This window comes from Thermothielavioides terrestris, chromosome 1, assembly GCF_000226115.1.
Source record: "Thermothielavioides terrestris NRRL 8126 chromosome 1, complete sequence".
Lineage (NCBI taxonomy): Eukaryota > Fungi > Ascomycota > Sordariomycetes > Sordariales > Chaetomiaceae > Thermothielavioides > Thermothielavioides terrestris.
This window is the reverse complement of record NC_016457.1, coordinates 4,985,491-5,012,413: the sequence shown is the minus strand read 5'-3', so window position 1 is coordinate 5,012,413 and position 26,923 is coordinate 4,985,491. Positions and strand designations below refer to the sequence as shown.

Sequence of the window (26,923 nt, the reverse complement as noted above, 5' to 3'; positions counted from 1 at the left end):
ACCGAGCATGATTGGTGCGGGGCTTGCTCCTCTCCAATCGATAAACCGCTCGATAATCTTCGGACCGCCTGTCCCAAAAATTCCCCAGCAACTTGTCTTGCCGGTCGATGCTGGAAACACCAGGGCCGTGACGCTCCGGCTGACTCTGCTACTAAACGAGTAGCGGGCGGTACAGGTTTCTTCCTTCCAGCCTCGGATGAGCCGCCAATTCCGCGCTCTCTCTCCCATATGAGGCTTCCCAAGCTTGCCAAGATGGCTGCCGACAAGGTTCTCGACGGCGTCTTCGGTGTGTATTCCGTACCTCGCCCTCGGTGTTTTCTGGGCTAATTGCAGACGGCGACAGCCATCAACAAACCCTTCGGCATGAGTTCCGCCCAGGTCATCCGCGACTGCCAGGTCTACTTCAACCCGTCCAATTTGTTCGCGCCGCTCATTAGACAAGAGACGGCGTTGCGCGAGAAGGAGTCCCGGTATCAGAAACGGCGGCGCAGCAAGGCGAAGCAGGAAATCAGAGTCAAGATGGGCCACGGCGGCACCCTCGACCCCTTGGCCACCGGCGTACTCATCCTCGGCATCGGCAAGGGCACCAAGGCGCTCCAGAACTTCCTCCACTGTACCAAGACCTACGAGACGGTCGTCCTCTTCGGCGCGAGCACCGACACGTACGACCGCACCGGCCGGATCATCAAGAAGGGGCCGTACGGCCAGATCACCCGAGAGGCCGCCGAGAAGGCGCTTCAGGGCTTCCGAGGCAAGTTCAGGCAGATGCCGCCGCTCTACTCGGCCCTGAAGATGGAAGGGAAGCCGCTGTACGAGTACGCGCGCGAGGGCAAGCCGATCCCCCGCGAGATCGAGACGCGAGAGGTCGAGGTGACGGAGCTCGAACTGGTCGAGTGGTACGAGCCCGGCACGCACTTCCACCGCTGGCCGACCGAGGAGGCCGAGCAGGCCGAGAAGAACCTCGTCGACTCGGTCTGGCGCGTCGCGAAACGGCAGGCCGCCTCGGAAGCGGAGCCCAGCAAGCTCACCCCGGAGCAGCAAGAGGCGGAAAGCCGGGCGCTGGCCGAGTACGACTCCCAGAAGCGCGAGGCCGAGGAGCGCGTCGACAGCCTCGTCAGCGAGGAGCAGCCGCCGGCGAAGCGGAAAAAGACCAACGAGGGCCGCGCGGAACCCATGATGTCCGGCGCGCTCGGCAAGCTGCCGCCGGCGGGCAAGGGCTCGAATCTGATACCGCCGCCGCCAGCGCCGAACACGCCTCCGCCGTGGGAGGGCAAGGGCCCGCCGGCGGCCAAGATCCGCATGACCGTGACGTCGGGCTTCTACGTCCGGAGTCTGTGCCACGACCTGGGCGAGAAGCTGGGCTGCGGCGCCATGATGGCCGAGCTGAGCCGCACGCGCCAGGGGCAGTTTGTTCTCGGGGGGGCGAACTGCATAGATTACTACGAGCTGCTCGAGGGAGAGGAGGTCTGGGGACCCAAGGTCCGGCGCATGCTGGAGCTATGGAACAACCCGAACGCCAGGGAGGCCGAGCCTCAGAACAGCGGCGAAACCAGCGCGCCGGCCGAGGCGCGGGAAGCTAAGCCCGCCGAAGATAATAAGCCAGCAGAGGAGACGAAGGCTTCTGAAGATGCCAAAGCCGCCGAGTCGGCACCTCAGGCGGAGTCGGCCGACTCGGCTGCTCCAGCGGGCGCGCAAGAAGGGCAAGTTGTGGCGACCGCGAACACGTAGGAGTGTACGATGCGGCCTAGCTGAGCCTCAAGAAATGAACGAGGGCTCCTCCACGAGTCAGGTCGTTGGCGACACCCGGACGAGCGGCAGAGCCAACAAACCATCTTTGGCGCATAGCGAAGCGCATTCTTGTAAGCGAAACTGCATCAGCGCGTTTGCTAGAGACGCATGCTAGACAGCAATGCCGTTGATAGAATCGGACACCCAACAACGAACTCCGACCGTAGTGTACATGCTATGCTGCCTATCCAGGAACCTGACCAGTAGCCCAACCTTTTCCTTGTCCGGTTCCCAGCCTTCCCGGCCGTACATGCCTTCCATCCGTGAATGTCTTTTTTTTCCCATCCTCATAGATGCCATCGCTTCCGAACCTTACCCATGGTGCATATCCTGGTGAAACTGAGAGATATGAGAACCCACCCACAACCACAAACACAACACACACATAACAATTCTAGTGAGCAACGCCCCAGGTTCCTCTTCCTCCCCAAAAAAAGCCGATAAACCCACGTAAATATACACATATATGTATATATGTATATATCACCCCTCAGCGGCCAAAACCCCGCGGACGCGCTCGATCCGCCCGACCGCGCGCTCCAGCCTCTCGAGCCGGCGGCGCTTGTCGCGCTCGCGCCGCTCGAGCTCGCCCACCCGCGCCTCCAGCCGCGCCCGCGCCCGCCGCTCCGCCGCCACCATCTCGTTGGCCTGCTCGAACAGGCTCGCGCTCAGCTCCTCCACCTCCCGGCTCGTCGCGCTCAGCCGCCCCTCCGCCTCCTGCCGCAGCGTCTGCTCCCGCGCCAGCGCCGCCAGCAGGTCCTCTGCTGTCAGCTGCGCGGAGCCGGCGAGGGAGCGCGGCGGGGAGAGGGGCCTGCCGTCGTTGTTACTGGTGGTCGTGGTGGGTGGGGGGTTCGCAGTGGTTGGTGTCGTGCTGGTGCCGCCCGGGGTGGTGGTGGTGGTGCTATACGAGGCGGAGGAAGGGGCGGAGGGGATCGGGCTGAGCGCGCTCGGGAGCGGTTTGAGGGTCGGCGGCACCGCGGGTGGGGATTTGCGCGAGAGGAGGGCGGAGATGCGCGAGGCGGCGCTGGTGGTGAGGAAGGAGGCGCGCGAGGGGGACGGTGTCGGGAGGCCGGCTGCTGAGCTGGGCGGGGTGGGGAGAGAGGCCGGGTGTTGCTGCTTTGCCGTTGTGGATTGTTGTTGGAGCGGTGATGGTGTCGGTGTTTGCGGTCGGGACTCGAGCTGGGCGCGCAGCTTGGCGAGCTCGTCTTCGTAGTCGGCCCAGCGGTCGACGGCGGCCGTGGCTTTTTGGTTGAGGAGGCGCACCTGGGCTTCGAGATCGGCGATCTGCTTCTGCGCGTTGAGTAGGGCGGTCTGCGTCTCTTCGAAGGACGACTGGTCCAGGCTGAAGCCGCAATTGGGGCAGCAGGCTGCGGACACGGGCGCGGCCGTCAGGGTGTCTGCCTTTGCGACAGCCGTGATGCTGGCGGCTGTCGTGGTTGCCGTGGTTTCCGTGGCTGTCATGGCTCTGGAGACACGGAGAACTCGATCCGGCGTTGTGCGTGACTCCGTGACTCCTCGAGTGATTTACGGCGGGCGGCGTCGAGTCAGTCGAAGCCGTCTTTCATTGTTGCCTCAAACCAGAGCAAAGTGCTGCGCTGCTGGCGTGGCAGCCTGGCGACTCGCGTGTGTTGTTCCTGCGTGGGGTGGCTGGTTCCGTTCTTGGCGCCAGGGATCCTTCTTTTTCGCCCTGACGTCGCGCATTGTTGCGCATTGCAGTGGCTGTGCCCCACGATCGACCGCAAATACCGAGAACAAGCGTCCCAGCGCAGCCCGGAACAGGGGAAAGTACCTACCCAGCAATACGGAGTATGGAATACTACGTGTACTTCACACCTCGTGGCTGTCACTCAACAATAGGTAGCTGCATGTACTGCCATCCAGTTGATTGGCTTGGAAGATCTGCTCCTGGCTCCATGATCCCCGAGATTGGGCGTCAGTGCATGTTTGCCATGCACGGAGCCAGGCACCGCCGCTCACGTAAGGTTATGCGGAGCACCTGCGGCGCTGTTTCGTCCTATCTCGGAGACAGCTCCTTTGCAGTCGCGGGACTTGGGTGTCCTATTCTGCCCCCAACAATCAGACGGCAACCACAAAGATCTGCCGTGATGTGCGGACGATAAGACACCCGTAACCAGGCCCTTGGCGTCGAAGGATCCCCATCTATCTCCCTGCAGAGAAGACCCAGCCATGACTGGCTGCGGCGGAGGCAATTGCCCAGCCTTCGTGGCTTGGGCTGATGGTGCCGTCTCAGACGCACGGGCGCGCCGTCGCCAATCGCTCCAGCGGGATCCTCCAACAGATGTAGTGCGATGCCCGCCTTCCAATGCATACCATACCATGCGCCAGCCGACGAGGCTCAATAGGGTTTCGCAACCTTCCTCAGCTCCGTCATCCCCGTCTCCGGATCCCTGAACTCCTTCCAACTGACGGGATACATCGTATTCCCCGCCTCGCTCGTCGCCAGTATGACGCCCAGCTCGTTCCGCGCCGTCGACAGGTAGTAGTTCGCCTGGTCACCGAGCGAGATCTACCACCCCACCCATCATCCTCTTGTCAGCGTCCACAACAAGCCCTCCCCGCCGCGCGCGCGCGAAGCTGCATGTAGAACTTACCACCTCCGCCCGGACGATATCCCCGGGCCGAAAGCTCTCGTACACCTTGACCCGATCCTTCTCGGTCGCCCTGATGTCCTGCACGCGAATCAAGCCCTGCCAGTCCGCCTCCAGCACCGAGTCCCCGCACACCAGGATCGCCACCACCGCCTGCCGCGGCGTGATCCGTATCACGCGGCACAGCACGATATTCCCCACCTCGGGCAGCACCTCCCTCCTCTTCCCAGCACCAGCGCCAGCGCCAGCGCCGGCCGCGCGCGCCGGCGCGACGGAGATGGTCGGCAGCTCGGCCGGCGCCGGCGCCGGCGCGGGCGTGATCTTGGTCAGGCGCTTGGCGGGGCCGGGCTGCGCGGGCGCGGGCCGCCGCGCCGGCTGGGTGATGTGCACCTGCCCTAGCAGCGAGGAGTAGAGGTTGGACTCGTGCAGATGCGTGCCCGGGCCGGGGAGGAAGCGCGAGGCGGGGCCGAGCAGCTGGCCGGGGATCACCAGGGTGGGGGCGGCGGCCGGTTTGGGCGTGTCCATTTTTTTCTTTTTCCCCTGGAGGGCTGCGGAATTGAAATCCGGGGGGAGACCACGGAAGTTCGTGCGCGGTGCTGTCTGCTTGGCGCCGTGCGGGTGTCGTGGGTCGGTGGAATCCGTGGAATACTGACTTGCGAGTGTTGATTCTTGGCGGCGTTCGGTAACTTTGCTTCCGGGTGGTTCGAGGCGGCAGAATTCAGAGTTTTGTGGGGCGCCAGGTGCCCAGCAGTCAAACATACGGCAGTGACGCCCTGTCGCAGACGCTCACCGCCTTCCAGGGACCAGGGACAGGGCCAGCGCGACCGCGCAACCGCGCGAGCTGAACAATTTAATAAATAAAAGCAGAAGTTCAAGTCTGGTGTCTCCTGCCCCGTTTTGGGCCCCTTTCCCTCTCCCCCATCCGCCCCCTCCCATCCGCCCCTCCCCGTCCGCCCCTCATCTCCACGTCTGCACCAGTCGCAATGGCACCGAAATCATCATCCTCGTCGTCCTCCGGCTGCCGCTGCGCCGGCGGGCTGGGCGGCTGGCTCAAGTTCCTGGCGATCCTGCTCGGCGTGCTCACGCCCGTGTACTACCTGCTCGAGCAGAACCTGCACCGCTTCTACATCTTCGACCTGGACCAGCTGCACGACGTGGCCAAGCGCGGCATCGCCGCGCACGGCAACGACACCCGCGCCATCGTGCAGTACATTGTCGACGAGCTGAGCGGCCAGGTCAGCCTGTCGAGCTACATCAACCGCGACGAGGAGTGGATGTTCAACAACGCCGGCGGCGCCATGGGCGCCATGTACATCCTGCATGCGAGTGCGTTTTCACCACAACCGTTCATCCCCCGTTCCCCCTCCCCCTCCCTCCGCGTCACTGCTAACCCACCATTGCGCTGCCAACACGGCCAGGCATAACCGAGTACCTCATCATCTTCGGCACGGCGGTCGGCACGGAGGGCCACACGGGGCGGCACACGGCGGACGACTACTTCCACATCCTGACGGGCACGCAGCTGGCGTACGTGCCCGGCGAGTACGCGCCCGAGGTGTACCCGCCGGGGTCGGTGCACCACCTGCGCCGCGGCGACGTCAAGCAGTACCGCATGCCCGAGAGCTGCTTCGCGCTCGAGTACGCGCGCGGCTGGATCCCGCCCATGCTCTTCTTCGGCTTCGCCGACGGCCTGACCAGCACCCTCGACCTGCCCACCCTCTGGCGCACCACTTGGGTCACCGGCAAGCAGATGCTCGGCAACCTGGCCCGGGGCAAGCTCTGAAACCCGGATGGATGGGGGCGTGACTGCGCTGTTTGAGTAATGGCTGGCTGACTGGGGAACTGGCACGTAAGAGGCATCGGGAATACAGGGGGCAAGGGGTGTCTAGACTTGTGTATGGCCATCTTCCAAGACTAATTGATAATTGAAGCACTCAGGCCGGTCACCACCGCCCTGCAAGTGTTTCACAGACCATGGCCGACCTCAGGCACTCGTAATGTCCGATTGAGAAGCTTGCTCAGGAGCCACAGCATGGCGTAAAAAAATGAGTCAGGAACCGAACAAATGCTCTGCCGCACAGTGAGTGAGTGATAATGAGATGCTTGCCCTATCCTCAAGCCGGGGCAGTAAGACTTAGATTATGAGCAAACGGTCATGGCTGCGAGTTCAACTGTGCAGAAACAATGCCCCCTAGATGCTCGCCACTCAGCAATTTGATTTACGCCGTTGTGGACTACTTCGACCGCGCTCTGGAACGCCTATATAACAGCACATCATGCATCACTGATTTTACGTACAAAGCCCGGACCGAAGGGATCAAACGACGAAAAGCGCCCATCCCGCTCGCCCCGACGACGCCCCTTCTTCTTCAAACTGACCGACCCGACCGCAAGTTTTTAAATCCGCCGCACTCCGTGCCCAGATGCTTTTTTTGATTACTATGTTTTCATTCAAGATATGACAAGCGTGGAGGTTGATGATGATGATGGAGAGTGGAACGTGTCGTTAGAGAACACCGCCGAAAGGACCCGGGGAGGCGGCAACGGGAAGACGGAAAACGAAACTCGAATCAGACGGTCCTAGGCGAGCCACTCCTCGTCGTCCCGCTTCAGGCCGCGCATGACCAGGCCCTCGTCTTCCTCCTCGCCGTCCGAGTCCTGGACGATCTGGGCGAGGGTCGTGATGTAGCCGTTGAGGTGGATCGGGTGCCCGGTGCCGTTGCCATTGCGCTTCGAATGAGTGCCGCCGCCGCCATCGCCCTCGTCCAGCATCCATGTAAGGCCGTTCGCCTGCTCCTCCAGCGGAAACACCTCTCTGGCGTACTCCTCCAGGCTGCGGGGACCCTCCCAAAGCTCCAGCGCCACCCTGGGGCAACTGTCCTCCAGCTCCTGGTCTCCGAAATATGGGGGCTGCTTCTTCGGGTCGTCCTTGCCCAGACCAAAGAGCTCCTCTAGCGCCTCGAGCTGGCTGCGGTACCCCTCGGGAATCGTGACCTTGATCTCGATGGGGCCGTGGACGTAGCGCACCGGGCGGCCGACGCCGCGCGAGAAGACCTCGCAGGCCTCCCTGGGCGACAGCATCTCGTAAGCCAGAGCGATACGCTTACCGCCCCACTTCTTCGTGCCGTCCTTGAAGATCTGGAGAATCGCTGGCCCGACGTCGTGTTCCGCGTCGAGCCAGGGGAGCTTGACATCCGGGTGGAAAGGCGCCTGCCAGATCCAGGAGCCGTCCGGCTGGAGCTCGGTGCAGAACAGCGGGTACGGAAGCGACGTGAAGTTGTTGTTGTAGATACCCGTGTACACAAAGGTCGCGGGGAGCCCGGTCTTCTTGACGTACTCCTCGACCTTGTGCTTAGATGCCCAAAGAGGCAGCGATGGCCATTCCTTGTTATACGCGTTGTGGTCTGGCATAGACGAGTAGACGTAGTGTTGAATCCCGGCCTTTTTGGCCGCGTCTGCAAGCGCCTGCCCTATCTGAATCTCATCCCCGTAGAAGGTTGTGTTGATGAAGGCGAGCTGCGCGCCCTGGAAGAGTTCCGAGATCAGCGTGTGGTTGACGCCGATGCCGGAGATGGGGCCGTTCCGCGTCACGTCGACCTGCGCCGTCTCTGCAGGGCGATCCTTGGTGTACAGTTCGCCCCGGAGCACCGTCACGTTCGGGTTTGTGGCCACCTCGGTCGCCACGACGCCCTCGAGATTCCTCAGCTGCGCCCGCACATGGTACCCGACCGCGGTGGCCACTCGGATGAACGAAGCGGCCTGCCTGCCACTGGCATTGATGACGGCGATGGTCTTGTCGGGCGTGGGCATTGGCCGCTTCGCGGGGCGAAATGTCAGAGAATTATTCCGTGATGTGAGCAGCGAGGCCTCCGAGTAGGAGGAACGTGAGTGTTTGTGTCTGGTCTCGTCGTTGTTGCTGTTGCTGACCGGTCGGATGTCTCTCGGGGCCGGCCTAATGGCGAGGTCTGAACGGAGCTCGGCCGCCATGGCCGTGGCCGGGTGCTGAGCAGAGGTGCCCGGAAGCCTCCCACTGCTGAATAGCCCACTCCACCTCTAAGTCGCTCAGCAGCAGGGTCGGGAAACTGCGCGTGGATTCGCTACGACGGCTGGCGTCCCGGCCTCCGCTCTGGAACACCGTAGCGGAATGGGTGGGTTGGCGACGGCGGTTCACGGTAACTAGCGGCTTCGGAGGGAACGATGCCGGAGCATGCACGGCAGCAGCAGCCAGAGGCGCGGGAACAACGGGCTGCGCGCGGGCGGCGGTGAGGCAACGTCAGGATGCTGGAACTGGTCGGCAGGCGGGGGGGAAGGCGATCGTGGGCCTTGATGGGCAGGCTTGGGTGGTCAGGTAAGGCAGGTATCTCTGTCGCATATTTCGGAAGGCCCTGCAGGGTCAACCGTCAAAGCTCGGGAGCAGTCTGCAAATGGCGTATAATTCTTGGTCGTGTTTATCTGTTAGTGGGGTTCATCCCAGATTGCGGGGCAGGCCGCATGACAAGGGGCGCTGATAACGTTAAACGATAAAGGTACCTAGGTACGGAATACACCACAGGACGGCTCCCGAAGGCAGAAGAAGGGGGGGAAGGGTGGCAGCCGAGCACAGACAACACTGTCGGGATGGTTGGGTTGCTCATCAATGCGGTCAGCGGTGGTGCGAGAAACCATCTGTCCGTCTCCATGTCCGTCTCTGTCCATCGGTCCACATGACGAGCCCTGCTGCAGGCATCGTGTCGGCGAAGGGCCTGGAATGCCCCGCCGAGATCGTGACCGACAGGGACTGTTTTGTGCGACGCAGCAACTGAAGCCGCGCGAGCTACCAAAGCGAAGCAAATAGAATCGAGCACTGGCCACCTCGGCCGCTTCATCGCTCCATCGCTCCACCGCTTCATGGATTCAATGAGGGTGAGAAACCCACCGTATCCACCGGCTGAGGGCTCAGCAGGCTACGAGGAAAAGAGAAGCTCCTCAGGGCCCCGGCCGCTGCCCATCCATTGCATCCAATGGGGGACACCGGCAGCGTCGTGTGGTGCCGTCCGAAGCTTTCCAGAGGATCACACGTCAATTTCGGGTCACCGACTTCGGCTGGCGGCGCAAACAGCGACAGCGGAAAAGAGCGCCAGTTTGTCAAGGAAATCAGGGGGTCGCGGCTGCCCAGGTAGGGTACTGCATGCACGTATTCTCCAACCTCGATCATCGCCTGGATGTGGCAGGGCTGCGCAAGGGGAGAAGAATGAGAGCATAACTGGATCCCCCCGGCCGTCGATAGCACACATCTCGGTGCACAAGACATAAAATGCAGAGATGCGCCACTATCAGCAGAGCAGACGCCGGGAAATTGTGCGGTTTGTTAGCCGGGTACTTCAGGCACCGTCGTCGCACAGAAGCGTAATAAGCAATGATAAAGATACCGCAGCTCGGGTGCTGGAGTGCCGCTCTTGGACGGTCTTGGGCGCTGGGATTTCCTGCCTCACGACGGGAGTGCGAGTCGTCCCAAGAGGTACCTAAATAATTACGGGTAACTGGCGCTTGCCTTGCATGCACTGAAGGATATGAGACGCCTGCCCGGGCTGATCAGGGCAGGAACGTTGAAGGATCTGGCTGTCACTGCCAGCATCGAGTTCATCGCCTCCTTCCATTTTCTCCCCCACCAAACGGGAAGAGAAATTCTTCGACCGGGGCAAAAGCTCCAATCCGATGCAGCTGGAGGTTGCTGTTACCTGATGATTACCTTTCTGATTCATATCCCCAGGCCAATTCCTCTGCACAAACTTCTGGCAGCCCCGGTGTTCGGCGGAGACGAGACACGGCTGCTGGGACAAATGCGCACAATCGAGTCTCAAATCGGACACCGCAGACTCAACGTACTGTGGTGTCTCCAGGCGACTGACTTGTACTGGCAGCGCACAGCGCAGGACGGCACAAGAACATGCCTCGACGTTAAGTAGTGTACCTTAATGTTGGTTAGGTAAGGTACTTCTGTACTTCGATTGGGCGGGTTCGTTGAGGAATGCGCGGTCCAGGGATGTCGGGGTTTGATGCTGTTCGAGCTCGTCAGTGGTCGACCGTCAAAAAGGCTGGGAAGTTGGGCGTCTCGTCTCTTTTTCAATTACGTACAAACCGGGCCACTAACACCGTTCCGGACAGGCCTGGGCCCTTTCCCGTCGGGTCCCCGTTGCGCAATGCGTCACGAAGGCCACCCAACTCAGCATGAGCGGAGCCCAGCATCTCCGCGGGAGATGCGACGCTGCAAATTCTGCAAATTCTTGTGGTCAGCATCATGACAATTGCCAGGCTGTGTTCGACAACACTGGCGAGGAGCCAATCCATGGCTACCGCTTCTGGCGCCCAAACAAGACCGCGCTAACTAACCCTACCTGGTACCTATTTGTGTACACTATTTCCTTCCCCGCAATTCACCACTCACTAACAAGCGGATGCGCTCCGAATCGCGGGGAAATGGCCGCCGGGAAATTTTGCTGGGCTCGGGCCCGCATCGTCGAGCCGACTGGCTGGCGGTGTCCGGTCGTGCTCCGCATGCTGCAGGCCACAGCGCCGGATCCACCGTCCGCGCTGTTGGGCCCTCAATCCAAGCAGGGGTGTCAACAATCGTTCCTCCAGGAGCGGAGAGCCGGACGCCCAAGAAAATTTGCAATCGTCTCCGGCTTCAGTCGGCTCATGAACAGGGGAAAAAAGAAAGAAAGAAAAAAGGGGAAAGAGAAAGGGAGAGGGGGGAGGGGGGGAGGACAGAAAGGTAAGCAAAACAAAACGAGCCTTGCTGTGATTCGGTGCCTGCGGCAAGACCTCCGGCCACGGAGGGGAACCGTCATTAGGTATGGACGGCCGAAGAGACGTCGCCCAACCAAGCCCTTGGTCTCGCTATCTGGTTGCGGCGACCGGTGATGATGTCCAGCAGCGCGGTTGTGGTGCAATGCCGGCTGAAGCGCGTCACCGAACTGCGATGGTGAAGGAAGAAAATGCCCCCGTGATACTTGTCTTCCTCGACGAGTTGGGATTCTCAGAGGGGCCCGGGCTTCCTCTGCGAACGGCCAGGTCCGTTGCTTGTGCTTCAGTGGCCGGACAACAACCTATCGCCGCTGCTTTAGACGGCAACGACGAGTCCGATTTTGTAGCTGAGGGCCATCTTCTGTGCCCATCAAGTTTTCGAACGGCACTCTGCTGGATGTTGAAGCCGGCCCTGCCAGGCGGAACCGCAGGGCGAGCTTGTCACATGGGTTGTCCTTTGCCGAGGAAATCACCACCGTGACAGGAACGGTGGCCTTGCTGCAGTCGGTTCTTCCCAGCAGGTCCTGAACAACGGCTTGACCCAACAGTCGCAGCGCCCGGTCCCTCAGGTTTGGTTCCGACGGTCCCACGGTCTTTCCCCTGGATGCCCGGTAGCCCTAGGATTTGAATCGGGGGTTGAGCTGTGCCGTAGCCCAGCGAGCCAGCTGTGAGGATGATGCTCGCCAGGCCGTCTGAGAAGTCACTCAGCGGTGCTGACCGGAGTAATGGGTCGGGGAAGTAGGCGGCATCGAGGGTTCTACCCGAGTGGGGGTGAATTCCGCGGGCGTAACGGTTTGGTGAGAAGCAAGGAGGAAGAGAAGGGGGACGTGTCACGGGCGCCAACTACCGCCGACAGGCTGACTTTTAAAGAACCAACTGGTCATCGATGAAAAGCAGATGCCGGGAGGGGAGAGTGCGTGTTGCGTGGCCGGAACAATCTGGCATCGTCGTATTGCGTCCTCAGGGGGCGTTGATCTCCGCGGAACGGCAGATACCGGATATGGCGCTCTTGATGGCGCGGGACGGCCCGCCTAGTGGATCACCGAGACAAAACTGGCTGTCCCACGGGGCAACAGCCGGGGTTAAGCATGGGCAGTGGGACTCAAGGTATGTGAGTGCATATTGTTCCAGGCTGGCTGGCTGGCTGGCGATGGGAGGATGGAAGCTTGGGCTTTGCGGGACACGCTAAGTTGGTCAGGGGTATAGAGATGGTGTATAGCACCGATGCTGGAACGTCATTGAGGTCCTCGTCAGAGTGTTGTTTTCTGAGGGATGAATCTCTCGCAATTGACTAATGAGGCCCGGCTGCGCATCACGCCGGTGGGCGCGCATTATTGCTGCCGCTCTCGTTTCCTTTATGATAACGATGTGAGCACCAACGGCTAGCAAGTAGGAACACCCAGGTTGCTATGGTGATTTCCTGCGTCCCTGTCTGCCATCAACCTGGTATTCCGCAAACCGGCCCCCCCCCCCTCCCTCCCCCCCTTCCCCACACCCGGTCCCCGCGCCCCTGCGCCAGACCGTAAGGGCAATTCTCGGCTGGGTCTGCGCGCTGTCATGTAGCAGAAGTCGGGGCCGCAGCGGGTCAGCCGGCCAATCCGGACGACTGCGCCGGCGTCGCCAGCGGTGAGCCTCCTGTTTGGGTGACCTGGCGGGCGTCCAGGTACTCGCACAGGACCGCACGTCGGCTGGCCCCTTTGTCGCGGTTTCGTGTCATATAAGAAAGGCCGTCCGTAAGTTCCTCAGATTGACGGGGCACTCGGCAGTCTCTCAATGACGTATTTGCCCTTTGCGACAGACATGATGGGCACACCCGGGACCTTGCGGATTCGCCTCTTGAGGTCACGATCGTTTGCTATCGCCGGAGTCAGAAAAAGCCGACTATGCCAGGGGAGCGCTGATCAAACACAAACGTACTGGCAACTATGTAGATACGGTGTTTTTGGACGCGGTCGACGATGCACTGCGTCTCGTTAGTTCGCAAACTCGGTTACGGGCTGAGGGTTCGGGCCGAGAACGAACATCGTCGGCATATGTGCCCTTGTGGTCGCAAGTCAGGCGCGTCCACCTTTCATCGCGGGCAACTGAGCGGCAACCGTCAGCTCATAGATCAGGGGATTCAATGTCAGATTCCGCGTCACTCACTCATCAAGGCCACACGATACCTCGGCCCCAGTTTCTCCAATTCACTATGTCACGACGGTCAGAGATTGGACATCCTTGAGAGCGAAAAGAGGTACTCACGCCATGACACATGATGTGATTATAATGTTGCATGAAGCGTAGAGGCAGTCCATGGCCTGCAAGACGGTCAGTGATGGGCAAGGCTTGCGGGAAGACCAAACCGCGTGCAGAGATGCATACCGTTTCGAGCAATGGCAGCTTGGCTCCCACCGTTCTTGAGAGAAAGTTGGTATCCTAAAGCGGGTAAAACGGGTCAGGAGATGGGCGAGTCTGCTTGAGCTGCTGAGGGAACCGTACCACTAGGATTTGATACGGCTGTCACGATCTCGAGGTCAGCCAGTGTCATTCCCCCCAGGTTCAGAGAGGTGTACTCACAGGAACCAATGCCTCGTTGTGCTGGAAGAACATGGAAGACGGCATCTGGGGTCTGCAGTACCGCAGGCCAGTATGGCAGCGTCAGCGTTGGAAACATCCTCGACGAATGAGCGGGACATCACGGCGACAACGCACACTTCGCGCACAGCCGCCTCTTTCTTCTTCTTCAGCTCCAGCTCGGCCTTCTTCGTGGCCTCGTCCTTGCGGCGTTCATCCCTCCGGCCGATCATGCGCTTGACCTGCAGGCGGTGTTAGTCTCGATCATCATACATGATGAGGGCATGTTGAGTGAGGGAAGGGGGTGAGCGAGGTCACGTGCCGCCGCGAATTTTCTTGTCCGCTTTGCAACACCCATGTTGGCGTCTTCTCCTCAGGCGAGGGTTGTATGAAATTGAAGAGAAATCGAAGGGAAATGGCCGGTCGAGCGGGCTCCTGCAAGGTGGCTGTTGTGAAATGGCAGCGGTGCGGTTGCGGCGGCTTGCGACCTGCGATGAAAAGTTCACGGGTTTCTGTGGCAATGATGGATGAACACAGTTTGCGCTGCAGTTGGTTAGGTACTAAACGTAACGTTCGTTACTTAATTACAGGCTTACCTGAGCTGTCAACCGGCGAAATGCTCGCTGGGCAGCTGGTGCCGACTGTCGGGGGCATGGGATCAGGATCTGGGACACCGGCTAAAATTGGCTGTTTGTGTTTCTGCGTTCCAGGTGAGGAGGGACCTGTGTCCACCGTGTGCAAACGAGACGTCCACACTTCCGGGCCCTGCACACGACGTCATTCCCGATGGTGCTCCCATCAGTCAGACATGCAGGGTCCGATATATCAGATGCGGATACCAGAGCTATCGGCTTTGCGAGCTGCATCGACATGCAAGCTTCCGCCCAGGCTGCCCAGCTCCAAAAAATGGCTGAGGCACCATCTCGGTCGGTTTGGCGTTGTATTTGCGATCGCATTTTCGGGTTCAGCGCTGTGGGAAATCCAAGGCGGCTCACCGTGCCCACTCTGGCCCGTACGGTATCTGCAGGTAGCTCTCGGATCGCTGAGTTCAGACGGTAGAGCGCTGACTGGGACGGACGACCCTCGCACCCCTGGACAGTGCAGGGCGCCTCCAGCAGCGCCTCCTTTTCCCTCCAACGGCATGCGCCGCAACCCACTTTTGACTTACTCCATCCCTCTTTACGCAGAACTCTACGTTCCAATAAATGGCCATGAAGAAATAACGCTAGGTTATCGCCATCGGTATCCGGCCTCCCTTTGGCGCAGTCGACCGTTGAAATACGCGTCGCATCCTCTCGTTTGTTCTTTTGCTAAAATTAAGTTCGTCCCACCTGTGCCGGCGGGTGTGCTGTCCGCTTCCGTTGTTCCCGTTGTGAGACCTCGATTCGGCCGGCGCACGTCAGCACCCTGCACCCAGCACCTAGCACCCTGCCCACGGACCGGCACCACGGGTCTGTCCGGACGGATCTCGAGTGCTCCGCCGACCCGAAGTCTATACCGTTCGTTCCCAGGCGCCCTTGCGCACCACCACCACTTCCTCTTCCTCCTCACCACCACGACCAGCGCCAACCACGATGGGGTCATCACCACTCTCGCTGAAGCGCGCCCTGCTTCTCTCGGCCTTCCTCGCCCTCGGGGTCCTGGCCCAGAACAACAACAACAACAATAACAACCCTGGCAAGCCTGGCGATACGACAACGGGGAACCAAAATGATGCTACGCCCACCCAGACCCAGCCGACGAACAATGACAACAACAATAAAAACACCCCAACACCAACGTCGCAGACATCGCAAGCCGGCCAAACCACCGGCACTACCCCAACGGATTCACCAACGACCTCGCCATCAACAGCACAAACCACACCGGACTCGTCAATGACGCTGCCCCATCTGAGCACCTCGACGACTACCTCAGAAACCTTCCTGACCGGCATGCCGACGCTCTCAACACCGGCCGACGACAGCATTCCCACATATCCCCCGCCCACGATCCCGCCGACTCACAACGCCCCCTTCATGAACCACTCCACTCTGCCCGATGGCACTGTGTTCATCGCCGTCGGCGCTATCCTAGGGGCCTTCGGCGTGGCCGTCCTGGCCTGGCGCGGCATCGTCGCCTGCATGCTGCACCGGTCGGTCGCCCGCGCCGCCATGGCGCAGCACGCCGCTAACAACGGCCGCGGCGTCGCCGACAAGAACGCAGCCTCCTTCCCCGCACCGCCGGCGCAATTCTACAAGTACATCGAGCGCGAGTCGTCGCCCTCGCTCGGCGGCCCGGGCCTGGGCGGCTCCACCGGCCGGCGCACGCACCGCGGCCCGACGCCGTCCGCCACGCCCAGCCAGACGAACCTGTTCTTCTCGCCGACCGCGGCCGGCTCGTCCTCCGGCCTGGGCGCCGCCGGCGCCTCGAACCGCGACTCGGCCCGCTTCCTGCCCTCGGGCTTCTACGCCGCGGCCTCGCCCGTCGCCGGCGGCGGCGGCCACGGCCACGGCCACGGCAACTCGATAAGCATGAGCACGCTGCGGCCGTCGTCGCGCGGGCGCGCCGGCCAGATGGGTCCCTCGCCGCCCGAGTCGCCCGACGTCGGCCCCCGCGTCGCCTCCCGCAACTTCAGCACCAGCTCCCTCAACCTCAACCGCCCGCCCAGCGCCGGCGCCAGGGCCCCCAGCGCGTACCTGGACGACCTGCTCGACGAGCAGCCCGGCCAGTTCCCGCCCGCTGCGGGCAGCCCGACGTCGCCTCATGGACATGGCGGTCCGGGGAGGCGGTTTTAGGGCGGTGGGGTTCAGTCACGAAAAGTGGCAAATGGCGCACGCAGCATAGTAGTGTGTGAGGTCCACTCGGGGCTTGTGGCTTGGAGTTGCTAGTTGGGTTTTTGCTTTCCTCTGACGGTGGCTGTGATATCTGCAGAGCGCTTCGAAGACCAGCGAGCGGGCGGCAACTGTTAGTGTTGCGGCGTTTGGACAGCGAGCGGGCTTTTCTTTTATTACTGTTATTATTATTATGATTTCTTTGCCTGTGCTCATCCAATACGCTTTTTCCCAGGCGTCCCTCTCACACGTGCATGATGGCATAGAAGGTGTTGTGGTGGTGTGGCCGCGCCTGACCTGCTTTTCGATCCTCGTTTGCATTTTCACTGCTAGACCCCTTTTTCTCTCGGCACGGTACAGCACATAGTCCTCCCCTGCGCTTATTCCTTACGCGTTATCGTCAGTAATGGGACATAGTCTATCTGTATTACATTTCCTTCCCTGCCCTATTCTGCCAGAGCGCAGCGGAGCGACGCACGCTTCTTGTCGTTTATCTCCAACCGTCTTGCAACAGGAATTGGGTCGGTGAATTGGCATTTGGGTTCCGCCGCGGCAGGCAGTGAGTGCTACGGAGAAGTAGAACATTAACCGGGTCAGTCAACCCAGTCGGTCGGTCTGCCGGTTTCCCGGGTACGGATTTTGCATGGTGTTCCCTTCTCAGCCTTGCCCAGCGCAGCGCAGCGCAGCACAGGGTCTGTGATACCCGCCGTCTAGTTATTTCTCCGTTCCGTTCCACCGTCTCGGGGCGGCGTGGCACGCGCTCCATGACTTTTGGAGAGTTCATACGGCCTTATTGGAACTGGCGGCCTTGGTTAGGCGAGAGAGATGGCGACAGCCGCGTTCATATTGACGTTACAGTGCATCTCTCTCTCTCTTGTCTGGCTGTCTGTCCAGCTGGCCGCTCTGTACGACTTCCCTCGCCCCGGCGAATGAATCTGCGCAGGGCGCCTCACCGCCGCTGTACCACCACCGCTGGGTGCTTGACAGATGGACGGGTGCATTAAGCACATAGGCAGACAGCCGACTGCAGTGGACGTGCGGCCAAGCTTGCTCGTGTGTAACTACCGTAGGTACTGTGCTGCAAGTATACATAGGTAGTAGAGCTACTCAACCGAGTCCCGAGAGACCCATGTTGTTTGCGTCCCTCCTTTCCTCCCATCCAACCTCAGTCTCCCGGACGAATCGCGGCCGTTGCACAGCGGTGCCCTCGAGGTCGTACGTACCACAGCTACGGTACTTGTCCCTAACTTACACCGCAGGTGTATGTACCACCTCGGCCCACACCCGTTCAACCCCGGAGCATGTCATGCAGACAAGAGCCATCTGTGGTGCGCAGATGAGAATGAGATGACAGAACTATCTGGGTTGGAAGCCGGCCGCATAGAGTTTCCGTGTTGTGCTGTGTTTGTGTTTCTCCATATGTACATGCACCTCACTCGCTGAACGTCTCAATAGCTGAGCAGGAAGATAGAAGGAAAAGACAGAAAAAGAAGCAGAAAAAGAGGTTAAAAAAAAGGAAAAGAAAATAGGACCTCCGGCAACAGGGCAGGCTTACAAGCCGGACGAGACGGCCGCTGGTATACACCTCAACTGCCTTCCCGAGCATACCTACCTAGTCTACCCATCTAAACTCCATGGCAGGTGCGTAACAGATGCAACACGAAGAGAGCAGGCAGTAGGCAGTGGAGATAACCCCCCATAAGTTCAACAAGTTCAAGATTAATCGCTACACACAGCGCTGGCCGCAGCTGTATGTTCTCCTGGGGAATGACTATAAGTAGTGCTCTATCGCTGTTTTTATCCAATATAATCTTTTCCAAATATGTAGCCGACGACGACCACACCCTCCGTTGGCTCGTCGACCTCCCATCGCTCAGTGTCCTCACACCCCCCTTTTCTCTCATTCATCCAGCTTCTTCTCCAACTCTTTCTCCGCCACGGTCTCGCCACCACTACCACCACCACCACCACCACCCAGCGCCTCCAACTCCTCCCTCGCGCCGCGGATGTCCTCCATCCTGATGCCGCTGCGGTCACACATGCCGCGGAAGATGCCGCCCTCCATGCGCCACAGCTCGAGCGGGGGGCCCATCTCGGCGATGCGGCCCTTGTCCATGACGCAGATGCGGTCGTAGCCGATGATGGTGCGCAGGCGGTGCGCGATGCACAGCAGCGTCTTGCCGCGGAACCCGGACGCGATGGTCGCCTGGATCTTGTCGTCCGTCTCCATGTCGACGCTCGACGTCGCCTCGTCGCACACGATGATCTGCGACCCGCGCACGAGCGCGCGCGCGAGCGCCATCAGCTGCCGCTGGCCCAGCGAGAAGTTGAGCCCGTCCTCCTCGACGACGGAGTCGAGGTGGATGCGGCCGGCGCCGCCGGGGTTGCCGTTGTTGTCGTTGGACGCGTCGCCGCCGGACGCCGGGTTCGGCCCGGCGTCGGCGGGGACGAGGTCTGCTTGTCGAAGGGCGGACCACAGCTCGAGGTCGGTGTGTTCGCCGAACGGGTCGAGGTTGCTCCGCACCGTGCCGCGGAAGAGGGTGGGGTCCTGCGGGATGATGGCCAGGCGGGAGCGCAGGTCCTGCAGCCCGATGGTCGAGATGTCAATTCCGTCGATGGTGATGTGGCCCCCGGAGAGCTCGACAAGCCGGAACAGCGTCGACATGATGGAGCTCTTGCCGGCGCCGGTGCGGCCGACGATGCCAATGCGCTCGCCGCCGCGGATATGCATGTTGAGGCCCTGCAGCACGAGCGGAAGGCCCTCTCTGTACCGCATCTCGACATTGTCGAAGATAATCTCGCCCTTCTCCGGCCACGTCTTGCGGACCTCGATCGTCTTGAGCGGGGCCTCCTCCTCAAGCTGAGTTCCATAGTAGAGCAGCCGCTCCACCGAGTTCATTCCGTTCTCGACCTCGGCCAGCTGGCGCACGGTAAACTGGATCATCTGGACGATGGCGAGGATGTACGACAAGACCAGGCCGCCGATGGACGGATTGACAGAGAAGCGCGACGTCACCACCAGGATGCCGGTCGTAAAAACAAGGCAGTTGCCAATCATGTCGAGCCGGACCGACAGCCACCGTTGGTTAGAGTAGGTGAGGAAGTAGGCGGAATCCATGTCGTCGATCGCCTTGCGGATGTCGCCGATGAATCGATCCGTCAGCCCGTAAGCCCTTATGGTGGCAATGCCCGTCAGGCCTTCGGAAAACTTGGCAAAGAGGGTGGATCGCAGGATCGACTCGATACGCTTGACTTCGCGGGCCGAAGCGCGGTAGTAGCTTGTGGCAAGGACGAAGATGATGAACAAGGGCACCAGCGCGATGGCGAAGTAGTAGAAGAAGGCGATGATGAGGGCAAAGACGGCGATGATGCTGCCAACGCTGAAGAAGTACATCCGCATCGCGTCCGTGAGGGTGTTATCCATGACGTCGACGTCGCGGCTGAAACGGTTCGTAATGCGGCCGAGAGGCGTGGTGTCGAAGAAGGACATGGGAGCGCGCAGGACCCTGGTGATGGCCTGCCGCAGCATCCCCTTGCTCGCGGCAGTCCCGAAGATGGAGAGCGATACCATGAAGGAAAACATCATCAGCGCTTGGCCGGCGCCGAGCCCAGCATAGACACCGATGTATGTCCCCATATTGAAGCCAAATTTGTCCGAGGTCCACCACGACAACCACAGGCTGGTCATGATGTTCGCCCCTTGCGACAGGATCAAGAGTCCGAGAACGATGGGCGCGTTGAGAATCGAGCCGGATGCTCGGATGTACGAGCTGTACACGGACCACGGAACGCTGGACACGGCCCTCTCCTCGGACTGCATCAGGCCGCCTTTGCCATTCTTTTTCTTCTTGGACTTGCCGTCATCGCCTGCCAGCTGCGGCGTTGGCCCCTCCTCTTCCTTCTTCTTTTCGACGGCGGTCGTCTCCATCAGCTGCCGGAAGCCCTCCGAGTTCTTCATGAGGTTGTCAAACGTGTCGACGGCCTGGATCTTGCCGCCTTCCATCCAAACGATCCGATCGCAGCGATTCAACACCCAGAGCTGGTGCGTGGCCAATATCCGGCACTTGTCCTTGAGCAGGCCGAGAATGGCGTTGTCAAAGATGTGACGGCCGACGTGGGCGTCGACGGCGCTCAGGGGGTCGTCCAACAGGACAATGTCGGCGTCAAAGTAGATGGCGCGGGCAATGTTCAGTCTCTGTTTCTGGCCGCCCGAGATGGTGATACCCCTTTCTCCGATTTCCGTCATGTCGTTGTTGGGCAGCATGTCCAGGTCGGGCTGCAAGGCACATCTGCGGATACTGTGAGTGCTGGGCCACGTGGACGATACGAGTCCGGAAGAAGATAGGGGTACACCTACGCCTTGATAACTTCGGCATACCATTCCTTGTCCATTTCTTTCCCAAACAGAATGTTCTGCCGCACCGTTGCGTTCTGGATCCAGGCGTACTGGGGACAGAAGGCCCTGGAGGCGCCCAAGATGAGTTCGCCACTCGTCTTCCGCATATCTCCTGCCAGGGCGGCAAGCAGGGACGTCTTGCCGCTCCCAACGGTGCCGATGACGGCAATGAGCTCATTTCTGCCAATTTCCAAGTTCAGGTTCTGAAGCTTGAACGGCTCACGCTCTTCGACGAGCGTGCTGGCTTCTTCGCTAGAGTCAGCTGCTGGAGGTTCGCTCTTCTCCGCCTTTGCTTTCCGCGCGTTCTCTCCCTTGCCTTTCGGCGACCCGCCAACTGTCCCTTCGGCCTCCTGCGTGGGCGTCCTCTCCCAAGTGAAGGAGGCGTCGCGCAGTTCGACGGCGTTGGGGGCGTCAGGCTTGTAGACGGCCTCTTCCTCGCGCTCCTCGGCCAGCAGGAACTCTTGGATACGCGCAAGTGACGACCACGCATCCGTGACCTGGCCGATGACCAGGGGCAGCAAGTTCAAGGGCATTCTCAGGCCGTTGAAGAGGGCCAGCGACGAGAACACCTGGGCGGGTGCGAGGTTGTGGTGGGACAGGGAGTAGGTGATGAAGGAGAGCATGGAGGCAAAAATGGGCAATGACAGGCTGATGGCCATGATAGCATTGCGCATGGACAGCACAACCTGGATGGCGGAGATCTCACGGTTCCGAAACTCCTGGAGGCGGTCCAGGAAGGAGTTCTCCCAGCCGAAAAACTTGACGAAGCGGACAGATTGCAAGATCTCCTGCGTGAGACTTACTCTCTGGTCCGTGATCTTGTTGATGGCTTTTCTGCGAGCAAACAAGCCCTTGACGGCCTTGGCGAGGACGGGCACGCCGATCACCAGGAGGCCGAAGCCGGCGAGGGCGCTGTAAGTCAGGTTGACCAGAAGCAAGGCCAGGGTGATGAGGAGGGAGATGGGCGCGGTCCAGATGATGTGAAACAGACCAAATGCTTGGTCGATGCGGTATGTATCGACGCTCATCAGGTTGACCTGAAACAGAGGTGTCAGCAGAGCCCGAGGAACAAGACGGTGGTGTTGGACACGCATCTGGAACATACGATTCTTCCGTTGCCCCAGCCGACGCCGTCTCCTGCGACACCGGCTTGGTTTCCGGGGGGTCCCTTCTTGTCCTTGGCATGCTTCTCGGCCACCTTAGCGGCCGGGACGTCGGGGAGCTCGGCACCTCCGGCTCTGGCACGACCAGAAATGACCATCGACTTCTCGTAGATCAGACTGATGAGAGAAGCCCTCGCCATTCCGCCCACGAGCATGCCGCGGTAGATGAAGTGGTTGGTGGCCAAGCTTTGCAGCACTTGCATGGCCGTCACGCCGAGCACCAGACCGATGCCGTGCCCGATAGGGGGCGGCGGAAGGCCGGAGACACTCGCGATGTAGGCGTCGGTTGCGAACTGGATCAGGTAGCGCAAGGTGAAGGGAGACATGACCTGCATGATGACGGACATCAAACTGCAGAAGCCGCCGAGCCAGAACTCGCGGAAGAAGGTCTCGTTGATGGCGAAGAGGAGCGGGTGCTTCCCGCCGGCGGCGACGCGGCGCTTGAAGGACGCGCGCAGCTTCTCGGTCAGGGGGTCGACGGCGCGGTTCGGGTTGACGCTGTAGATGTCGTTCAACTCGAGCGTGCGCTTGTACCCGCGGCTCATCAGCGGGGCCATCCACTGGAAGACCAGCGAGCTGAAGAAGCCGGCCGTGTATTCCGGACACACGGTCCTCTCCTTGGGCACGGGCGGGATCTTGCCCCATCGCAGCGGATTCGGCTGCTTGTACCAAGGCTTCTGTTGGGGAAGCCTGCCCGTCGGCGTGGTGCTGGTCACGCTGGTCGCGGTAGCCGTGGTTCTCATGCGGTCCAGGTCGTTTCTTTTCTCGGCATCCTCGCCCCCTTCCACTGCCCTCTCCTCGACGTCGGCGTCGCCATGGTCGGTGCGGAGCTGCTCCTTCACCTCGGACTTCTCCCTCTCCTCAGCAGCGGATGCATCATGAGACGACTGGGAATGCGTGGGCTGCAGAGGTTGCTCCGGCGTGCTTCCTCCTTGCTCCTTGTCGAGTGAAGGGTTGGTCATGATTGAGTGGACCGAGTCAATGCCTCACGGGCAAGGCCAGTCCGGAGCGTGGCAGACCCACCGGGCGTCAACAGGGGATGGATGGCGCACACGACGGTTCTTACAGGTGATCAGCCTGGCGATGCGCAAAGTGCTTGGCGATTCTTTGGCGCCAGCGGCGAGACGGATGGATGTCGACGGCACGCGAAATCCACAACGAGAGGGCGGAGACTGGGAAGACAGTAAGTCGCAGGGCAGCGAGGGAAGTCTCTTTTAAGTTCGGCCTTCCAAGGCTGGAAAGCTACGGAAATAAGAAGGTGTCAATTAAAAATTAGAAAAATTGCGGTGCTGGAGAAGTCGGGGCACTCCTCGCCCGGCCCAGTTTCCTAGTGTACCGTATGAACTGCGCATGCATCGTCGCCGTTCCCGCTGGGCTCCAGGGCACCTTCCCTTCCGTCCCCGAGTGAGTGCAGGCGGGAGGGTTGCCTTACCAAGCAGCCAAGCTAACAGTTCGCACCAAGCAACGTCAGGTGGGTTTAGCGAGAGCGAAACCATGACATCGATGACCTGCCGCAGTCGGCGGACGGCATCTCCAGGCGCCGACCCTGCCAATCGCAGATTTGATTGGCCCAATTTGGCCCCAGGCAGGTCCTCGTTTGTCCCCTCCCGCTTGCTCGGGAATATTACCGTGGATGCCGTGCGGGTCAGCCCATGACCAACCGCGACTCGGAGATATCGGGCATTTCAGGTACTCGTGTTCTGTGTCGTGTTTCGTCGTGCAAGGTTCTCCACCGTGCAAGCTTTTTTGGGGTAATTGCGCGGTTTCGGGTGTCCTTTCATGGACAATGTTCTCCTCGACTAGCGTTGAACCGACGTTCAAGTCTAGAAACCCCCCCAGCATCGCGCCCGCCTTGCAGCTTTTGCACTGCCGATGAGTCCTGCGGAAGCAGGTGTGGTTGCAACCAGTTCTCCAACAACCAACATCGCGGGAAGTCTCGGCATGGGTTATCCGATGCTCGCAATCAGCCGCGCCCTGATTGGCTGCCGCCGGCAGACAGTTTCCTGGGACTTTGGACTTGCGTCTCAGACCCACGGCGTTTGTTCCCGCTCCGATATCCGTGATACCTTATGTAGGACACTTGGGGGCCATCCAACATTCCTGTTGTGTAGGTAGGTAACGTAGGTCACTATCCGGTACTCACAACGATGGAGTACACTACCTAGAAGGTTACACAATCAAGTTGCGCACCAGACCAGCTTCCACAGCATTAAGTCTCCCGCCCCTTGGTTCGCAGCCCAGGCACCTGGAACGAACATGGCGAGAGCTCCACCGTCATTCAACAAAAAGTCTCCGGCGGCTTGGAATCCGCTTTTAAGCTCGTCAGCAGGCTTCGATCTGTCTTCGTCTTGCGTATCCCGCAGGGAGCCGACGTGACACAAAGACGGAGACGACGGGCTGCTGAACACCGAGAATCAACCCTTCATGAACGTAGGCCCCATCCACGACGCTACTGTGGAGGTTATGGCTAAAGAGGTCCCGCCAAGACTAATTTCGGAGACTGCCGCTTACAAGTTTTTACAATGGCCACGGGGTGAGCGGCAATCGGCGCGGGGTGACCAGGGCCTCGACGACTTTGAGCAACATCAACAACGAACAATCGCAAAGACTCGTCGCAACAACTTCGCGATACCTCAACCAAATCGAAAAAAAAGAAAACCGAGATAACCCGCACCCTAACTATAACCTATATCCTAACTATAGCCCGAACCCTAACCAGCGGGGGGCTGGCGCCGCCTCCGCGCCCCGGCGAACTCACCGCTTGGCGATAGTGCAAACGCCTTGGCGATAGTGCAAATGCCTTGGCGATCAGGGCTGCGTAATAACGTTGTAAAAACATTGCCGACAATTGGCCGAAATTAGTCTTGGCGGGACCTCTTTAGCCATCAGCACTGTGGAAGCAGGGGCAATTTCATTTTTCAGAGGGACGTGTTGTATGGGTCACCACTGAATTGACTCATTCGCTCATTCATTGCCCACCAAACTGCCCACCCCAGCATCTCCACCTGCTGGCTGGCTGCAGCAGACTTTTGTGATTACACAAGGTATGGACTTGGTTGCATCATGCGCGTCTCCAAACCGTCGTCAGCCCGTGCCTCGCATCGGCGCGTTGTAATCGTTGTAATCGTAAAATAGTTATTGCATTCCGTACTCTATCTGCTGAGAGGGAGGTTGGGCATTACGCCATAGCTATATGCCGCTTTCCTGCTTCTTCAACCTACACTACGCAGTACATAGAATCCGAAGCAGACGCCAATCGGTGAAAGCGAGCTTCCCACTTCGCATCTTTCTCACTCCCGCCCGCCTTCTCCGGTTATGACCGTACCAATCCGATCCGCACCAACTGTGCTCATGCAGCGTCATTGATAACGAACCAAGTTGACCTCAGATTGTCTCAAAGTGGTCCACAGAATGAATTCTCACTCCAGCACGTTGGGCACTAAGACCTAGGACGACCTCCCACCCGAAGGCGGTTGGCTATCTCCGCCGCGAGGTCTTGCTCCAGCCTCCCAAGCCTGTGCCTGGGCCTGACACATTGATTCAGCCGCCACGAGCCAGAGAACAAGGTTAACGGGCACATGATGAGTAGATAACGAGAATCAGAAGCCAGGTTCGTGCTATTTTCCAATGGAAATATATCTATCTGATCATGCTTCTCGCTATAAGACGTTGGAAAACAGCAGCACCGGCGGTGTCACCCGGTTTCAACAACCGGCCACCGTTCCCGACTCTTGACTTACGTTTGGAGGCCGATTTGATTCACCTCCTTGGTTGTGAATTCTACCTTTGGAAGGCCGATTGATTCGCCTCCTGGGTTGTGAACAAGTCCGTTTTAAAGAAAGCCAGTTCGACCCTTGAATTACGAGTACACGCTCCAGAACAAAATTCCAACCAAAACAGAAGGAACCGCAGGCCGCTTGGTCTGCGTTAGTCGGCAGTACCGGAAACGCAGAAGACAAAACGTGACAAAGCGTGGTGTGGTCTTCAATGCTCCGAGGAGGAAAAAGACGAACGAGAACAAAAAAGCCATCACATAAAAGGAGCACCCACCTACCATGTGATGCCAGCTTCAGTCGAGGTCCAAAGTGAGGTAGCAGCCAAGCATGCCAGCGCGCAGTGGGGATCGGCTGCTTCCCGCCTTGGCAAGCCAAGTCCCCAATTCTCTGGAACCAGATCGCCAAATCGGAAATCCTCAATTCCAGAACAAGAATGCCCAGACCTCAAATCTCACCCCATCCCCACCCACGATCGAGCCAGCCGACCGGCTCCCTTCCCGTCCCCACACGTCTCCCCAACTTGCCCCGTCCCGTTCCTTCGCAGCAGAAGCCGGAAGCACGCAAGACGAAGGCGTGACCATGGCCGTCATGATGACATGACGAGAGGCCATAAAGGCGCGGCAGGGCGGAAGCAAGCAAGCAAGCGCACAAGGCCCGGAACGGCGGGCGGAAAGGACACTGCTGCTCCAGCCTCAGCCCTACCAGCGGAGACCCGGGGAGGAGAGGGGCCGCCGGAGGCCCGGAGCCAATGGGTGTGGGTGGGCGGCCGGGAAGGGGGGTCAAAACACTATCGCCAAGGCGGATGACGCAAGCGAAACCGCCAAGGATGAGGGAAGTGACAGACGGATCTGGCCAAGGACGGGCATCCCGCCCGAACGGGCCAAGCAAGAGGGAGACGGAGACGGAGAGGAGCAAAGGAGAAGGGGCAACGGTCTTGCGCGGCAAGATAAAGTAACCCTAAGAAGGATACCTTCCGCCGCTCCAAAGTCCTGGAGTGCCATGCGTAGGTGCGTAGGTAGCCAGCCGGGCTGTCTTGATC

At 60.1% G+C, this 26,923-nt stretch overlaps 8 protein-coding genes across 8 annotated transcripts; 3 read left to right on the top strand and 5 right to left on the bottom strand.

Annotated features, from left to right (window-relative positions):
* The first annotated feature begins 57 nt into the window (after window positions 1-57).
* Window positions 58-1,819, top strand: THITE_2108722 (uncharacterized protein). The gene is made up of 2 exons (XM_003649735.1): window positions 58-286; window positions 344-1,819. The coding sequence occupies exons 1-2, from the start codon at window positions 253-255 to the stop codon at window positions 1,726-1,728; spliced, it is 1,419 nt and encodes a 472-aa protein (XP_003649783.1). The 5' UTR covers window positions 58-252; the 3' UTR covers window positions 1,729-1,819.
* Window positions 1,820-2,198: 379 nt separating this feature from the next.
* Window positions 2,199-3,455, bottom strand: THITE_2108720 (uncharacterized protein). Its single transcript, XM_003649734.1, has one exon. It carries the CDS (start codon window positions 3,247-3,249, stop codon window positions 2,272-2,274), a length of 978 nt encoding a protein of 325 aa, XP_003649782.1. The 5' UTR covers window positions 3,250-3,455; the 3' UTR covers window positions 2,199-2,271.
* A 202-nt stretch (window positions 3,456-3,657) lies between these two features.
* Window positions 3,658-4,927, bottom strand: THITE_2074474 (uncharacterized protein). Its single transcript, XM_003649733.1, has 2 exons — window positions 4,401-4,927; window positions 3,658-4,315 (listed from the first exon to the last, which is right to left on the bottom strand). Exons 1-2 carry the CDS (start codon window positions 4,920-4,922, stop codon window positions 4,145-4,147), a joined length of 693 nt encoding a protein of 230 aa, XP_003649781.1. The 5' UTR covers window positions 4,923-4,927; the 3' UTR covers window positions 3,658-4,144.
* A 453-nt stretch (window positions 4,928-5,380) lies between these two features.
* THITE_70538 (C-8 sterol isomerase) lies at window positions 5,381-6,457 on the top strand (the record flags this gene model as incomplete). The annotated part of the gene is made up of 2 exons (XM_003649732.1): window positions 5,381-5,723; window positions 5,816-6,457. The coding sequence occupies 2 exons, from the start codon at window positions 5,381-5,383 to the stop codon at window positions 6,178-6,180; spliced, it is 708 nt and encodes a 235-aa protein (XP_003649780.1). The 3' UTR covers window positions 6,181-6,457.
* Window positions 6,458-6,905: 448 nt separating this feature from the next.
* Window positions 6,906-8,590, bottom strand: THITE_2108713 (uncharacterized protein). Its single transcript, XM_003649731.1, has one exon. It carries the CDS (start codon window positions 8,382-8,384, stop codon window positions 6,978-6,980), a length of 1,407 nt encoding a protein of 468 aa, XP_003649779.1. The 5' UTR covers window positions 8,385-8,590; the 3' UTR covers window positions 6,906-6,977.
* A 4,332-nt stretch (window positions 8,591-12,922) lies between these two features.
* THITE_121184 (uncharacterized protein) lies at window positions 12,923-14,094 on the bottom strand (the record flags this gene model as incomplete). The annotated part of the gene is made up of 10 exons (XM_003649730.1): window positions 12,923-13,035; window positions 13,098-13,143; window positions 13,203-13,264; window positions 13,326-13,369; window positions 13,425-13,480; window positions 13,545-13,598; window positions 13,662-13,679; window positions 13,740-13,791; window positions 13,875-13,978; window positions 14,062-14,094. 10 exons carry the CDS (start codon window positions 14,092-14,094, stop codon window positions 12,923-12,925), a joined length of 582 nt encoding a protein of 193 aa, XP_003649778.1.
* Window positions 14,095-15,094: 1,000 nt separating this feature from the next.
* On the top strand, window positions 15,095-16,520 carry THITE_2108709 (uncharacterized protein). The gene has a single exon (XM_003649729.1). It carries the CDS (start codon window positions 15,311-15,313, stop codon window positions 16,511-16,513), a length of 1,203 nt encoding a protein of 400 aa, XP_003649777.1. The 5' UTR covers window positions 15,095-15,310; the 3' UTR covers window positions 16,514-16,520.
* A 1,782-nt stretch (window positions 16,521-18,302) lies between these two features.
* Window positions 18,303-23,221, bottom strand: THITE_2108707 (uncharacterized protein). The gene is made up of 3 exons (XM_003649728.1): window positions 22,051-23,221; window positions 20,907-21,982; window positions 18,303-20,838 (listed from the first exon to the last, which is right to left on the bottom strand). The coding sequence occupies exons 1-3, from the start codon at window positions 23,068-23,070 to the stop codon at window positions 18,450-18,452; spliced, it is 4,485 nt and encodes a 1,494-aa protein (XP_003649776.1). The 5' UTR covers window positions 23,071-23,221; the 3' UTR covers window positions 18,303-18,449.
* Between the last annotated feature and the right edge of the window lie 3,702 nt (window positions 23,222-26,923).